General features: G+C 40.2%; 3 protein-coding genes across 4 annotated transcripts in view; 1 reads left to right on the forward strand and 2 right to left on the reverse strand.

Moving 5' to 3' along the window:
• LOC106912283 (clathrin coat assembly protein AP180-like) overlaps positions 1–5,778 on the reverse strand; it is a 28,533-nt gene extending 22,755 nt beyond the window's left edge. Inside the window, exon 1 of the mRNA XM_088001949.1 lies at positions 4,711–5,778. Within this exon, the coding sequence (XP_087858075.1) occupies positions 4,711–4,840 (130 nt within the window). The 5' untranslated portion in view covers positions 4,841–5,778. The remainder of the gene's footprint in view (positions 1–4,710) is intronic.
• A 591-nt stretch (positions 5,779–6,369) lies between these two features.
• Positions 6,370–11,336, forward strand: pgm3 (phosphoglucomutase 3). Its single transcript, XM_014974432.2, has 13 exons — positions 6,370–6,478; positions 6,979–7,187; positions 7,273–7,457; positions 7,541–7,608; positions 7,693–7,826; positions 7,898–8,093; positions 8,751–8,908; positions 8,992–9,075; positions 9,157–9,255; positions 9,605–9,724; positions 9,811–9,933; positions 10,595–10,768; positions 10,874–11,336. The coding sequence occupies exons 2-13, from the start codon at positions 6,981–6,983 to the stop codon at positions 10,961–10,963; spliced, it is 1,638 nt and encodes a 545-aa protein (XP_014829918.1). The 5' UTR covers positions 6,370–6,478; positions 6,979–6,980; the 3' UTR covers positions 10,964–11,336.
• A 260-nt stretch (positions 11,337–11,596) lies between these two features.
• ngs (notochord granular surface) lies at positions 11,597–15,141 on the reverse strand. 2 transcript variants are annotated; one of them, XM_014974434.2, is made up of 11 exons: positions 14,951–15,141; positions 14,558–14,723; positions 14,270–14,419; positions 14,020–14,139; positions 13,819–13,914; positions 13,165–13,299; positions 12,928–13,038; positions 12,469–12,579; positions 12,129–12,253; positions 11,761–12,018; positions 11,597–11,690 (listed from the first exon to the last, which is right to left on the reverse strand). In XM_014974434.2, the coding sequence occupies exons 1-11, from the start codon at positions 15,139–15,141 to the stop codon at positions 11,597–11,599; spliced, it is 1,557 nt and encodes a 518-aa protein (XP_014829920.2). The 2 variants fall into 2 exon arrangements, with proteins under 2 accessions (XP_014829920.2, XP_087858166.1); XM_088002040.1 differs by having other exon boundaries at positions 14,558–14,738.
• Positions 15,142–15,737: the final 596 nt, after the last annotated feature.

Raw genomic sequence — 15,737 nt, forward strand, 5'->3', positions numbered from 1 at the left:
AATTTGAAGTCATTTAATTTTAAAATTATATCCATTAATTTAGGTATTCACTTAAAATATCATGGTTTCTGGGCATCATGAAATAATAAAACTGTGGTCCATTAAAAAAAATAATAAAAAAATCTTACTTTTAATGGTTTGCAAACACAGTTGCACATCAAGTCCACTTCAGACCAGCTATACTGTTATTACCTATATTAGCTATAGTGTTAGCCCCATCCACTGACTTTGATGGGTAAGGGTGAAAACTAAAATCATAATCTGCACCAGCACATGTTCAGCATGACAATCATTTCAGCATGAAGTGGACCAAACAATACAAGAAGAAACGCTCAAAATCAAAAGGAATGTGAATATTTGATCTGGCTTTATTTTGATGCTCACTGATCTCCTTCTGATCTTTGGGGAACTAATTAGATTCCAATACTTCTGAACATTTTGACCAGATGGCAATGCTCCTAATCAAGCATGATGTTTCATGTTGGGATGCAGACAGCAGCAATGTTAGATCTTTTTTTTTTTTTTTTTTTACAAGGTTTCTTTACCGACACTGTTGCATTCTTTAGTAATTCCCTTTTTCTTCCACATCTGATCATTCACACCCTTCAGTGTTTGATTTCTGTCTCTTTCCTCTAACCAGTTTTATGGCCTTTTTTCTAATATACACTCCCAGACATGATCTACATTGGTGAAATGTTATGTAACATTACATTATCACAAACACAGTGAAAGTCTGGTATCTCTACAAGCATTGTGAGTCCAGCATCACACAGCCATTTTATGTGATATGCAACTCTTCCTCACTGTGACGGTGAATCTGCTTTCATATCCGCTAACAGGTGTGAAACATGTTGCCTGATGGGCAATATCACACACACTAATCCATGCTTGCTGTTGTGGTGTCATCACCTGCCACAAACACACACTGGCACAAAACCTATGTGTATGTGTGTGTGCGTGTGTGTGTGTGTGTGTGCACACATGCGTAATGAGGATTGGCAGTGCTATATAAAGGCTCTTACGGTAATCCACAGCCCACAGAAGGGTTCTAAGAATGAACTGTGAGGTCTCATGCTGGGAACGTGTGTGTCTGCGTCTGAGACTGGCTGTGATAATTGTGCGGTATGTTACACAACAAATCGCTCCAGTTGTAGCCAGAAAGTTCCAGAAAGTAAATAACACCTAATGTTGATGCTGAGCTGGTCCAAAGTATAAGCAAACTGCAGCTGCTTGGCTTCCTCAAGCCATCAGGCGGGGTCAAGAGCACCAGGACTGTCAAAGAAATGATGCTTACTAATGTAAATTCTTTAGGTATGATAATCAGGCATCAGGTTATTTTTGTAGCTATGCAAAACAAAACTTTTCATTCTTGATATTCAAAATTTTGCACACAATCTGTTTAATAGTGGTCCAACTAAATTCTACACTAAACTGTGGGAAAAAGGGCTAACTACTAAAAACTATCTAAAAATGAAATGAAATAACAGATTTTCTCTGAAATTATCTAGGTAATATTTTGACAGAGACAAATGGAAATCAATTCAAATTGAAAATGTGTTCAATAATTTTACTTACCTGGAAAACACTCGGCTCTGGACGGACTTTCAACAAGCTAAATGTCATGTAACATTATTACTTTACATTGATTTCCATTCAGCATTTAAACTGTTAGTCCAACATTAGTCTCCTTCAGCAAAGCAAGTGGGCTGAAATTTAATGCATTGTGTCATATTTACTGGTCAATTTGGACTATTAAAGTGTGCACCACGACTTTGGAGGAAGTCAGATTTGTTGACATTAGTGGTGAATGATGAGTTTTATGTTTTTAGCCCTGTTTGTGGAGACATCATCTCTGGTATTTGTAAGAAATATAAACCCTCCCTTTACACATCCAAAATGCCTTGGTGTGAGAAAATAGATGATTTGTGTAATTCAGTGCAGTATCTCTCACATCCTAATATATCTTTGTAATGAAGTCATTGTTTAAAACAGTGCAAAGAGATTTGATTTTCTTTCCACAAAACCCTAAAGCCCTTCTGCTCCCTTGATATATTTTAACCACAGATCTGAATGTGAAACTCCTTAATCACTCAGCAATACTAGTTTTATTATTCTATTTTTTGTGATGTTTAAATCACTTGTTTTCTTTGCTACAAATCTGAATATTCAGTAATAGTTCCATTAAAGCAGATTTGTATGTGTGTGTGTGTGTGCGTGCGTGTGTGCGTGCGTGCGTGCGTGCGTGCGTGTGTGTGTGTGTGTGTGTGTTTGGATCAAAGCCCAACACCATCTGTGAGAGAGTTCTGCCTCTGTCATCACCATGACACACCCTGAAACTCTCAATCAGTTGCCATGGTAGCCACAGTCTCTAGCATGTCCACTCCAAGGGCTATAGAGCATATCAGAAAGCAATAACGCCATTTGACTTCATTCTGCACTGGAAATAGAATACTATGAATGAGGGTCGGCTAAAGTGGTTTGAGTCTGTGTGAGTTATTTCACTGCTGTTTTCTGCTTCTTTGAAGCTCCCTTTTGTCCCCACAGGGCCCTTTTTTTCTGTGCTTTGAGATGAGTGTGTTACCCTCACCAAAATTTGCAATAAAGAGCACAGTGACCTACATTCAAGATTGCTCTGTTGCACTAAAATAGATTTAAAATAAAGTAAATGCTTGAAAACACACACACACACACACACAAAAAAAAAAACCATAACATTTGTGTTTGGGATGGAGTTAAATCAGACATCGTATGCGAGAGATGAAGAGTAAAACAGATGTGTAACACAGACAGCTCAGTAAACTGCGAAAATGACAAAGTCTGCACTGGAGAACAGCTAAAGAGGGAGAAGAAAACGTAAGAGCACACAGTGACAGAACAAGGAAGGAGGAAGCGCTGGTCTCTGGTGCCTTCTAGCTTTGGCCTCGCCACCTTTGGCTCCGTAAATAATGCAGAGCAGTCATTGGCTCATTATTAAATTATTCAGCAGGAGAGCGGATCAGAAGATGTAAGGCCCCAGAATGAGGCGAAAAACCAGGGGCTGTCTGGCATTGACAAGGTACAGACAGAAACGGAGAGGGACACGGAGATAAGAAGATCATAAGTCATCTGTTCTTAGTGCCACACCGCGGCTTTAGTTTGAGTCATGATGGTGACTAATGATGACTTGTCTAAAGGCGGTCACTGTTCTCAAACCTATATGTGTCAATAAAACCGTAACTGTGATTTTTTAAAAATGAATCATCAGCTATATTTCTATATTGACCAAACAAACTGAGAAACTAACAGGTGAATTGTTTGGACAGCCTCTAATCAGCAGTGGCTGATTGCTGACTGTGGTGGACCAAGTTTTTTATTGTTGGTCTCTAAACAGCTAAAATCCGAGTTTCCTCTGTTGTGTGGCACATCGAATCATGCAGCATTCCCCTGCCCTACTCAGTTGACTAAATGATGCTACTACACTGTCCCCAGACAAATCTACATTTAGCTATTTGGAAACAGGTTGAGAAAGCCATAATGTAGAAACAAAAGGAGCACCACCAATAACTTTGATTGAGATAAACTAAAGTTGACAAGCTAGAAGCAATATGTCAATTCTGCGCAACCGACTGAAGGTTTGGCCAGCTGACGTAGCTCGATCGCCATAGTATAAAATAAAAAGAAAAAAACATATTCATTAGGAAAGCTTTATTGATGCTGTTTCTTGATAGGTTCTGTTTCCATAAGCTAAAATTTTAAATTAAACAAATGAAAGCTGGGGAAGATGGAGGGTTTCCCGAAACCCCATCCTCAAAATGCAACATGCCTTACTTAGCATGCTAGCTACAGTGGAAAAAGAAAAAAATAGTGTATCTGCTCGTCAGATTGCTTTTAGTTCGTGTGACCATTCACTCACACAGAAATATAAAGACGTACTTAAAGAACATATTGCATAGTGTTTGAAAGAACACAACATGTAGAAAAGCATTGATGCTGGTATTGCCAACAAACCTTTGCCCGGTCAATATCGATAAGGAAAACCCTCTGTGTTTTTATCTCAGATCTGGGACATGGTTAAACTGGGTCGAGTGTCATTCCCAGATCCAACTTCTGACTTCAGAGGTAAATGGAGCACAGCATGAGCGTCTACCAACACTAGTTCCTGCTTCACTGTCGTCTGCTTCAGTTTCTACTGGGAGCCTTGAAATTTGTTCCACTTCTCTTTATCCTATTTTGGCAATACGGATAACTGTTACTGTTCTAATTTTAAGAAAACCTGTTAATTCATGGAACAAAAAAAAAAAACAACAAAAAAACAAAGAAGACAGTCCTTATTTCACCTCTAAGTATTATGATACTGCGTTCTACAAGTCTGTTTTAAAAGTGTGAAGTGCTTTGAATTATTGCACACACAAAAAAGTGAATTTCATTGAACTTGTCTGTCTATCTTAACATAGAACCTGCTTTCACCACACTGGATCTTGGATGGCCATCATTCTCACTTCAGACAGGCACAAAGGGTCACCAAAGGGGTCATTACCATGGCTACATCATTTTCTTATGGCACCACACCCAATTAAGATGAAGGAACCAGAAAATAACTGTTCATAATGGCGGTGGATGGCATGTGGTCTGGGACTATGTGAAAGGCGGCGTGGAGCCTATTGGCTGAAAGGAAATGTGAGAAATAGAAAAGGGGCTTGAGGGAAAAAAAAAAAAAAGGACTGCACTTACATTCCAGGTGCTTCTTCTTGGGCGCCATCACTTCGTGAGTGGTGGCTTTGCAGACAGCCCGGGCCATATCCGATCCCGTTAGCTGGTACTGCGCAGCGGCAATGCGATCCGTGAGCGTCTGCCCCGACATTTTCCCTCTCCGCTCAATCAACCACCGTAGAAACTAATTTCTCCCCGAGGGATGGCGTGGGGTAAAAAAAAAAAAATGTGAGCAATATAATCAATCTTCACCAATTTTCCACTTCTGTTCTCCAAGGTGGGATCCAGCGCTTTCCAGGCCTTTGACCTTCTGTGTGGGCGGAAACACACACACACACACATACACACACACACACACACACAAATAAAACAGCAGATGAACTATATCTTTGCGCTAAAAAATCAGTAGGTCGCGTCGATAAAAACGTGCGCTATGACATTAGACTCACACAAGGTTGTGTATTCCCCCACAGCTCGTACTCCCGTTTTGAGGTTCGACCGCTCAGTTCAGCACCTTGGACAGCTAAAGCCACTCGGTTATGTAACACTCAGCGGGGACTGAAAGCTCGTTTCTCAGCCTGCAGCAGTTATTTAAAAAAAAAAAAAAATTAGAGCTGCAGAAAGATGCCGTGTAAGCGAGGCCTCTCGGATCGTGCAAAAACACATCCGAGTTTGTAAAACTGCAAAACGTAAATCAGCACTCCATGAGTCGCAGTTCCTCCCGCATCGGTGCATCAGGATAATAACGCTTTCATATTAGGCGGAGAAGCCCGCACTGCCTGTCGCTCTGCTCAGAAACCTCCGCCTCCGGTGCGCCTTACACGAATAGAAAATATGCGCACAGCTCCCGGTGGTGTCGCTAACGCTGCGCAGCGCAAGATGCCACGAACAGGAAAAGGGCGAAGAGGAATTTCCTCTTTTCCCCTCCCTCCCTTATCTCGTTTGTTTATTTAATCGGTCAGTCTACCTCTCCATCAAGTCGCTCCTCCCTCAGCGAGATCATTGATGCGGTTTTTCGGCACACGTCGCATCCCACGAAGATATTTTAAAGGGGTTTACACATCAGCTCTGCTTTAAAACCGTGATACGTTTTGCACCACACAAGTTCGCACTCTTCTTCACATAAATGAAGTACAAATCTAGCTACAAAAATTCTAATGAGTAAGTAAAAGTTTTGTAAAGCCTCTTAAAAAATGGGGACACGCTTCTATTTTGTTAGTTATAACATGAAGATTTTATATATATATATATATATATATATATATATATATATATATATATATATATATATATATATATATATATATATATATATATATATATATATATATATATATTATGGCAAGACGTATTGGGTCGTCAATTTCTTTTGACAATGAATTCAGTTTTTTTTTACTTTTATCTTTTTTTAGAACAAGATTAAAATCAATAACATAAATAGTAACGTTTGTTTGTTCTATGTCTGTATCTTTGTCTGAGGTAAATAGAAGTAAAATAATTGGAATTAAACAAAAACAGTTAATCATTGAAAACTGGTAGTAAAAACTGTATAAAAAACTGTTTACAAACTAACTGTCTATCTATCAGCCTATCTGTTTGTCTATCCATTCCACTTGCCCTCACTAATATGGCAGCCTTCTAAGCGGAAGTGCTGAAGGCGGGATTTCCGGAGATGATCCGTGAACGGCGGCCACGTTGTCACGCTGAGAAGGTGGAACCAGAGGAACCAGGAAGTTTTCCATTGACTGCTACACGGTTGTAATGCAGCTCTGAAGACCACAGACAGCGAGTAAGTGAATAAATAACAACTTACTGCGGAAATTTTGATCCCGTCTGGGAACTGTATTTTTTTTAACTTACGTTACGAGTTTATCTAAAAACATTACGTTAGTTTACTAGCGAAAAGCTCCTAGTCCAGCATCTGGGTGTGTATATACTTTGCCCTGTCATATAGCTTGAGGGGAGAAGTCACTCTGCTGCTTTCAGGGTCTGTTTTAAGTCTGTTTTTTTTCCGTATGCTCCATTCCCACTTCAAATTTTTACTTACAATATTTAATTTGTTAGATTCCATTGTAATCTCAAATACAGCTGATTGAATTAAACCGAGCAGAGAATACCAGTTTTTTAATTGTGAATTAATATTTTATTCATTCGCTTTCAAAATAGTTTTCGTTCTGTAAGTGGTATGGGTAATTTGGTTTTAGTTTCATTAGACACATCCAAGTTAAATAGTTTTCTCTGTAAGTTACTAAACTAACTTCTTTAATCTGTTTGTTTACAACTTTTTAGAGATGGCCCATTTTGAAGAAGTCTGCAAGCAGTCTGATCTGCACCCTAAACCAGCAGGGTTGGTTTTGCAGTATGGCACAGCTGGCTTTAGGACCAGTGCCGATAAGTTGGACCACATCATGTTCAGGATGGGTTTGCTGGCCACACTCCGCTCCAAGAAGACCAAAGCCACCATTGGAGTCATGGTGACGGCGTCGCACAACCCAGAGGTCAGCCATTGAATCAGAAATGCTGAAACAAGAGTTCCTTAATGTTCTTCTTTACACTACCTTTACATCTGTACTGTGTTTGTAGGAGGACAATGGTGTGAAGCTTATTGACCCGATGGGAGAGATGTTGACGTCGTCATGGGAAGACTACGCCACCCAGCTGGCCAACACCGATCAGAATGAGTTACTCAAGACTCTGAAGGATATCATAGAGAAGGAGGCCGTCGATATGAGCCAGGAGGCCAACGTATATGTGGGAAAAGATACCAGGTATGATCAAAGAGACTATAGATGAAAAAAATTAAATCAATCCAGCACATGCATGCCTATGTGAGTGTTTTCTCTGACTGTAGGAGCAGCAGTGCTAGCCTTTCCCAGGCAGTGCTGGATGGAGTCAAAGCCCTTGGTGGTCACAGCAAAGGTATCGGTCAGATATCCGTTCCTGCTGTTTTCACATCTTCTTTCTGTTTATTTGCCTTCTCATGCTGTCTGTCTGTCCTGTCAGACTACGGTTTGGTGACCACCCCGCAGATGCATTACATGGTTTGCTGCCAGAACACGCAGGGGAAATACGGAGAGGCAACAGTGGAGGGATACTACTGCAAACTCAGCCAAGCTTTCTCTCAACTCGCCAAGAATGTAAGGATTCTGGGTGCGTTTCCTACGTCCAACGTTGTTTGTAAAACATTTTTATTTTAATTTTCTGCCAGGCGTCTAATCGTACGGACGACCAGAAGCACCTTAGTGTTGACGGCGCTAATGGCATTGGCGCCATAAAGGTACGAGAGATGGAGAGTCACTTGAAAAATCACATGCAGCTTTCCGTCTTTAATGATGGCAGCAGAGGAAAGCTGAACCACCAGTGCGGAGCCGACTTTGTCAAAGTGCAGCAGACGCTCCCAATAGGTACGGCCTCAGGATGCACACCTTAGAGGACCAACTAATCTGCACCTTTCCATTCCTCTCTGCACACATATTAAACCTCTTGAACATTTGCACAACCATTGAGTTAAATGTATTTTTTTTCTAAATTATAGACCTACAAAGATAAACACATAATTGTATAGTAAAACATAAAGCATCTGGGTTTCTCAAAACTTTTTAAGATAAAATTGTAGGCATTCCTCATTACTTTGGTGCCAACAATTGTGATAAACTTTATTATCCCCAAAGATCACTTTGATTTTGTAGCCAACAGATAATCAATGTAAAAAAAAAATAGAAATAGAAATATAATTGGCAGCAATACAAACAGGCTTCCACAGACGATCCTCTGGTCAGGTGGGACTAAAAATGCACTTTTCGACCTTCGTGTGTTGAAACAAAATGACACTTCACATCGTCCTTCGCAGCCTGTTAGATTAAACCAAATTATAGTGTAGTTGGGAATCCGAAAATTTGGTGACACTCTTCATACTTGGACTTCAGCTACTTTGTGTGGGTCAGTCATGCACAATTACAAAAACGCATAAGTGCTTACTTTTGTGAGGCACATGTAATTGAAACACAACAAATACCACATCACATATGACTGATTTTCTTGTTTGTTTTTTTTTGTTTCAGGCATCAAGATCAACCCTGGAGATCGTTGTTGTTCCTTCGATGGCGATGCCGACCGTATAGTTTATTATTACACCGACTCTCAGGGTGACTTCCACCTCCTTGATGGAGACAAGATAGCTACTCTCATCAGCACCTTTCTGAAAGAACTCCTTAATGAGGTTTGCTCTCAAAATTGTTTGTGTAAAAAAACAACAACAACAAAAAAGTCAAACTCTTGCTAAATACCTCTTCGCACATACAGGCTGGTCTTGATCTGAAGATAGCAGTGGTGCAAACTGCTTATGCAAATGGCAGCTCAACTCACTACCTGGAGAACACCATGAAGGTGACAAAATGACATTATTCAAAAAATGTCTTCAAAGAACGTACACAGAAAATTTTATTAGATTTTTCTAATATCATTTAGGTAATTGTAAAGTGTACTAAGACTGGAGTGAAGCATCTACATCACGCTGCTCAAGAATTTGATATAGGTGTCTACTTTGAGGCAAACGGCCATGGGACAGTAAGTAGAGACACAGTCAAAGGTTAAATTGTTTTGTTTTTTTCTCATGACTCTGCATTTACAGTCTTGTTAGAAAGAATTTGTCCTTTTTGAATTCATTTTATGTTGTCAGGATTTTATTTTTTATTTTTTTAAAGTAGTTGGTGTCGTGTGTAATAAAAAAAAATGTCCCGGTCAAGATTGGCAAGACAGCTACTATTGGGTTGGTTTTGGACGGATGCTTTTTCAAGTGTATTTTTAATTACACCCTGACACTTTTGAATGAAAATATGGCTTACCTTTTCTCACAGAACTTTAAAATATATTTTCTTTGGTGTTTGGACCTGAAATGTGTTTCTGTTGTGATCAGGTGTTGTTCAGTGATGGAGCTGAAGAGAAAATCCAGCAACTCGCCAATGACACCAACATCAATGATGAGAGGAAGAAAGCCGCTTTCCTGCTGCAGAATACCATCAACATCATCAACCAGGTGCACATCCACCACTATACTGAACTGCGATCAAAAAGCACAGCTAAGACAGAGGATGTCATTTGTAAAGCGAGTGTTTTCTTTAGACTGTCGGAGATGCCATTTCTGACATGCTGCTGATTGAAGCCATCCTGGCCATTAAAGGGATGACTGTTCAGCAGTGGGACGCCATCTACAGCGACCTGCCGAACAGGCAGCTTAAAGTTAAGGTACACAAGCAGAGCATCATGTGCTGTTGTTATGCTCCTGAAACGTTTTCACAGTTTGGAGGCCTGCTATGTATTTCATGTGGGTTTATCATGGTAGATCAGCGTAAAGTAGCACATAAATCTTCCATACATCTTAAAACAAGTTTTATTATTAAATATAACCTGCGTAAAAAACTAAAAAAAGTAGTTTTTCAACATGAAGTAGGCTTATTCATCTGTCTGAAAATGGCTACGAAGCCATTTCGAATGATTTTTGGACTACGATAAATCACAGCAAGAGTCATTATCCACAAATGGAGAAAACACGGAACAGACCTACAACAGCGTTACTCCAGAAGGTCGCAGAAGAGTGTGATGGTGCGAACCTGGATGGAACCACGAGTTCTGCTCTCCGTCAGAAAGTACTGAAGCAAAATAGTTGTTAATAAGATTGCGACCTTCCACTTATGCTCACATCTCTGATAAGAAAACTAAATGTATCTTTTGGATTGGCCTAGTCAAAGTCCAGACTTAAATTCAGTTCCGATTCCAACCTTGAAAAGGCAGTCCATCCTCAGGTTACCTTTATCTGATATCAAGTTATATTTTCTCTCACTTATAACTTTCCTCACTTTCGGTCGTCCTGTGTTGTACTCTGTTTTTCATTTTTATTTTCTGTAAGGTCTCCGACCGCAGAGTGATAGACACCACCGACGCAGAGAGGCGGGCCGTGACCCCAGCAGGGCTGCAGGAGGCCATCGACGACTTGGTGAAGAAGTATGAAAAGGCCCGCTCCTTTGTGAGGCCCTCTGGCACCGAGGATGTGGTGAGAGTTTATGCAGAGGCAGACACCCAGGTTAGAAACGCCAACTTATGTATGTCTTTTTTTTCTTCTTCTTCTTCGCGTCATTGCGGAGAACTGGAGCATTCTGAATAATCTGGTGATGTTTTTCTGCTTTAGGAGAGCGCAGATGCTCTGGCTCATGAAGTCAGCCTTGCAGTGTACGGCCTGGCAGGGGGAGTCGGCGATGAACCCAAACCTTTGCATTAGAGGCAAACTCACACACTGTCGCCAAATCAACATTTTGAAGTTAAATCCCGGTTGATTATCATTTTCTAAACCAGATAAATACATCTCTTTCCCAGGGTGGTGCTATTATGTCGTACTGTTTAACTGCACTTTCTACTCTTTCTTCATAACTGTTAAAAAAAAAATTATGCACAGCATGGAAAGTATCTTGTACTGAGGTAGATATCAAGGTTGCACTACATTGTATATATGGACAGCATGGTTAACCAATCAATTGTTTCAACTTATTTCTGAGGCTTAAACATGTTTGAATCAGGTGTCAAAACAAATAGAAAGTTTACACGTCACTTGAAATTCCACAATTTTTCATAATAAATTAGAAATAATAAAGAAATGCTTTTGTTTGCTGTTTATTTTGTTATCGTCAAAGACAGGTCGAGGAATCATTAGCAGACTAAGTAAGCAGAGAAGTGAGGCAGACGTAAAAGCACCTGGAGTCAGTGTGTTATTAAAAAGGTCAGATTTCATACAAAAGCGTGCTTTCCTCCTTCTTGTGAAGGACGGCACAGATTTCCAGGGTTTTCAGAGTGTAACGAAAGCGTGGGGAACATAATTTTGCAGCTTGTGATCAGAACACATCACACATCAAGACGTTTATTCTTCATCTGTGTCCTCAGCAGCTCCAGAAATAGAGATGGTGCACTGCTGTGTGTCACTCACATAAGCGTCCTCGTCTGTTTTAACTGTCCTGGGTAAAAAAGAAGAAATGTTTTTCATTAATTGGTCTATACTCACTGAGGGCCAAAGTCACAGTCTACCTGATGAGGAGAGTCTTCCTCTCAGACGTCTCAGTTGCCTGCAGGTTCCCGTCACCCGGGTTGTCTATAGAAACGGCAGCTGGAGGTGTTTCAGCGTTGACTGCGCATTCGGGGCCTTCAAGCTTCAAAGACCCTGTAAAGGGGGTGAGTGATGATAAACAGTCAGAGGGCCTGCTGTTTGTGAGAGGCAGGTGGTCAGTCAGAGGCAGCTTCCCAACAATGGTGCTCAGACGGTTGTCTTCTCCCTCGATTAGCTTTCTGTGAAACAAACAGTGCAATCCTGTTAGGAACAGTGATGCACTCCTGACGTGATGGCTGTCCAGTTTATTCCCTTCTGAGACTGAGCTGTCTGTTAAAGCTGTGTTCACCTGTAGGTGGCGATCTCGATCTCCATTGTCATTTTGGCATTTAGGAGGTCCTGATATTCCCTCATCAGCAGAGCAGTCTTCTGCTTGGAGAGCTTCAGATCCTGTTTAACTGCCTCAATGCGCTCCTGTTGACATAGAGAGAGAGAGCTGGACTTGTGCCTTCATACGAACGTGATATTTTACCCCAAACATCTCATCTTCGATGTCTGACAAGTTTTTGTTATTTAATAATATATTTCGAGCTGTAATAATTTGATTAAAACTCAGAAATGGTTTAATTTCTAATCAGTTGTGCAATTGTATTTGAGTTCCAACACTTAAGATATCATCAGTCATTTACCTCCAACTCTTGCTCTAGCTTCTTCTGGTTCTCCTTGGCATCACGGTTGTGCGTCTCCAAATACTCATTCCTTGCCCTTAGTGACTCCAAGTCTCGCTCGTTTCTCAGAATCTGCACAGAGACAAGCGTGCAGCATTTAAGTTCACCCAGTGTTTACAAACCAGTCACACTTCAAAATCAATACAAGAATTCAAGGCCTGACACTGTCGACTATTTTTTTTTTTAAAGTTACAAGTTACAATAATTTTTCAGCACCTTTGACATAAACAGAGGGTACGACAATAACAAGTAGGTTGCGTATTCTTTGTGTTTTTGAGATCTCCTGATACCACCTGTGGGAATAAGAGGTTAGCTTGACTAAGCTGATACGAACTTGGAGAAAAAGCTGTTCTTGTTTGTGGAAGATCAAATTCGAGGTGTTTATGAGCACTGTAAGATAAACAAAGTAATCATACTCACATCCTTTCTATAAGCAGCAATTTCCTCTCTCAGTCTCCGAACGCTTTGAGCGTGCTTGGATGACGCATCGCTCATGTCCTGAAACATTGATCTATACCAAGCATCCATTTCCTAGTTGAAAACAAACAACCAGTGCTTGGATTAAACTTGCGTTGTTGCTTTTGTTCATACACGTGTATCTTGACGACTGCAAGGCACAAAAAAATAAAATAAGAGCATTTTGCTTTTGCATACTACCTGCAGATTCTTAGCAGCAATGCTGTCATATTCCAACTGAATTTGTGTGAGAGCAGAGGAAAGGTCTGGGAGGTCGAAGTTTAAGTCCATCTTTGAGGCCGCTGAATAGATCTGCTGCATCAACTCATCGACTTCCTTTCAATCGATCAGGAACACAAAAATAAATCACGGTTTAATCCAGATTTCTTTCATAGCAATGGTTTAGTTAAGGGGCCTTCTCCTATGAAATTGGTTACAGACTTGAACAATGATGCAAAATGTAGAAATAATTAGAAAATTGTGTCTTCAGCAGCTTTTCATAAGTGCTTATATGCAAAATGTACATACAATTTCCGCATAGAATGAATATAATATAAGGAAAAATTATTTTGGTGAAGAATTTTTTTTTTGTCAACAAGTTGGCAAAAAAAAACAAAAACTTGTTCTTACCTATTTACTGTGAAAGTTTTAAAAAATGTTGTGTACCATTGCAGAAAATGTTTCAAACTTAACTTTAATCAAAGTTAATGGCCGTGTTTACAGCCATGCTCACTTTATCAATCAAATAAGTCTTAATTTATGTATACCCATCATCCTTGGTGACCCGTTACACCATGAATAACAATATAAAAGGTATTCTAAACGCTTCTCACTCCTACATGCAGTGTTTGTTACCTCCTTCTGAACTCTCTGCAGGAAGGTCAGCTCAGCCTCCAGGTTCTCCAGCTGCTTTTCCAGTTTAATTCTAGCTGAAGTGGCTTTGTCCACATCCTGGCATGAACAGACATGTGTGGTTTGGAAGGTTAAGTGAAACTAAGCACATTTCTATTCTAAGAACATAATTAAACAGTTAATAGTCCTTTCTTCGCTTATTACCGGACGCAGAGTCTCAATGTGATGCTCTGTCTGCTTCCTGGCTTCCAGAGCCTCATCATATTTGGACTTCAGCACTTCCAGCTGACAGGACATTGCCTCCTTCGATGTCAAAGACGAATCCTGTAAAGGTTTGTTACTGTTGAAGTTATTGTTTAAGCTAAATTTGTGACAAGCAGATGAATTAAAAGAATGAAAACAAAGCTGGGAAGTAAAAATACCGTAATAAGTTTAGATGCAGCGTTTTTCTTACCCTTTTCTCCTTCAGTTGCTCAGCTTCCCTGTTCAGTTCCTTTAGCTGTGATGCATATAGCTGCCTGAGACCGGCTGTTCTCTCAAAGGCACTTTTCAAGGCATCAATCTCGGCTTCCAGCAGCTTGTTCTTGGACTCCAGTGTTCTAACCTAAAGCAGAAGACAAACACCTACTTAGAAATGTTTTGTTTTTCTCAGTTAAATCAAAATGCATAACTAAGACATGTGATACAAAGCAAGAGAACATATGAATACGATTTTTCTCAGTATGGATAGATTTCCTCTTGCCTTTTCAATGTAAGATGCCAGGCGGTCATTGAGCACCACCATCTCCTGCCTCTCATTGGTGCGAGTCAGCTTGAATGCCCGGTTCTGTGCTGCAGTCGCGTCCAGATCCAAATTCGCTCTGTGGCCAGACGTCACATCCAAGCACAGCGTGCCCATACTAGCACTGCTGCGAGTGGAAACGCTAAATGGGTTAGACTTCCTGCCCAGGCACTTGATTTACTATGTATATGTCTAACAAATTGCTTTACTGTATGTGTTTCTCATTCGTCTGGAGAGTACCTCTCCGTCTGTCTGTCTGGTATCCTACTTTAACCGAATCTGATGTTAATATTTTCTTTTTATATGGGGTATGCATGCCTTAAAAGTGGCAACAAATTGTAAGGGATGACCCACCTGGTCAGATGAGGCTTGTTGGTGAGGACTCTGCAGCCTGGTCCCTTCCACCCTACATTCCTGTTGAAGCTGGCTGACCTGTGACGGGTCTCCTTTCGGGTGGGAGACGGGCTGGACACCCGAATTTGGCTTTCAGATGTGCTCTCAAAGCAACGACGGTACGAGGACATCCTCTCTGGGCTGTGGCTCATGATGATGGATGAAACTTTAACTGAAGACTTAAAAATGGTCACACACTCCTTCTCTGAGCCTAAAGTGAAGAGCTCTTTATACTCTTCATGGTCCTTACCTCACCGCTACAGAAGAATGTTGAACCCCTCCCAACACATGATTGGGTCTTCTTACAAATATCTATCAAGTTCACGTCAAATAATTAATGCAGCCTGTAGCCTGTTGACAGAAAAGAACTGTCAGGACGATGTGTTATCCTGCTGACCACCTTAAAGTTAAAGTATTTTATGCTGAAATTTGAATCAAAAAGATGTCTACTATATGAAATTTAAGGTAAAGGTTAAAGGATCAGATTTTAGCTTTCATATAAAATCAATGACTTGTTAAAGACAGGTAAAGCCTGTTTGAATTTGACTTCAAGTGTTCACAGTGAGACTAAAGCACATGTTGTGTGTTTCTACACAACGAGGTCACTTTTAAATAGTTTCACAACATAATATCTTACTTTCTTTTAAATAACCCAATAATCAAAAAAAGAGTATATTTTCTTTAATTTTTTATCATGATTATATAACACACATACACAAACACACTTACTTTATTGCAAATGTACGCA

The sequence above is a fragment of the Poecilia mexicana genome, unplaced genomic scaffold (assembly GCF_051168715.1).
Source record: "Poecilia mexicana isolate PSO_F unplaced genomic scaffold, ASM5116871v1 scaffold_21, whole genome shotgun sequence".
Classification (NCBI taxonomy): Eukaryota; Metazoa; Chordata; class Actinopteri; order Cyprinodontiformes; family Poeciliidae; genus Poecilia; species Poecilia mexicana.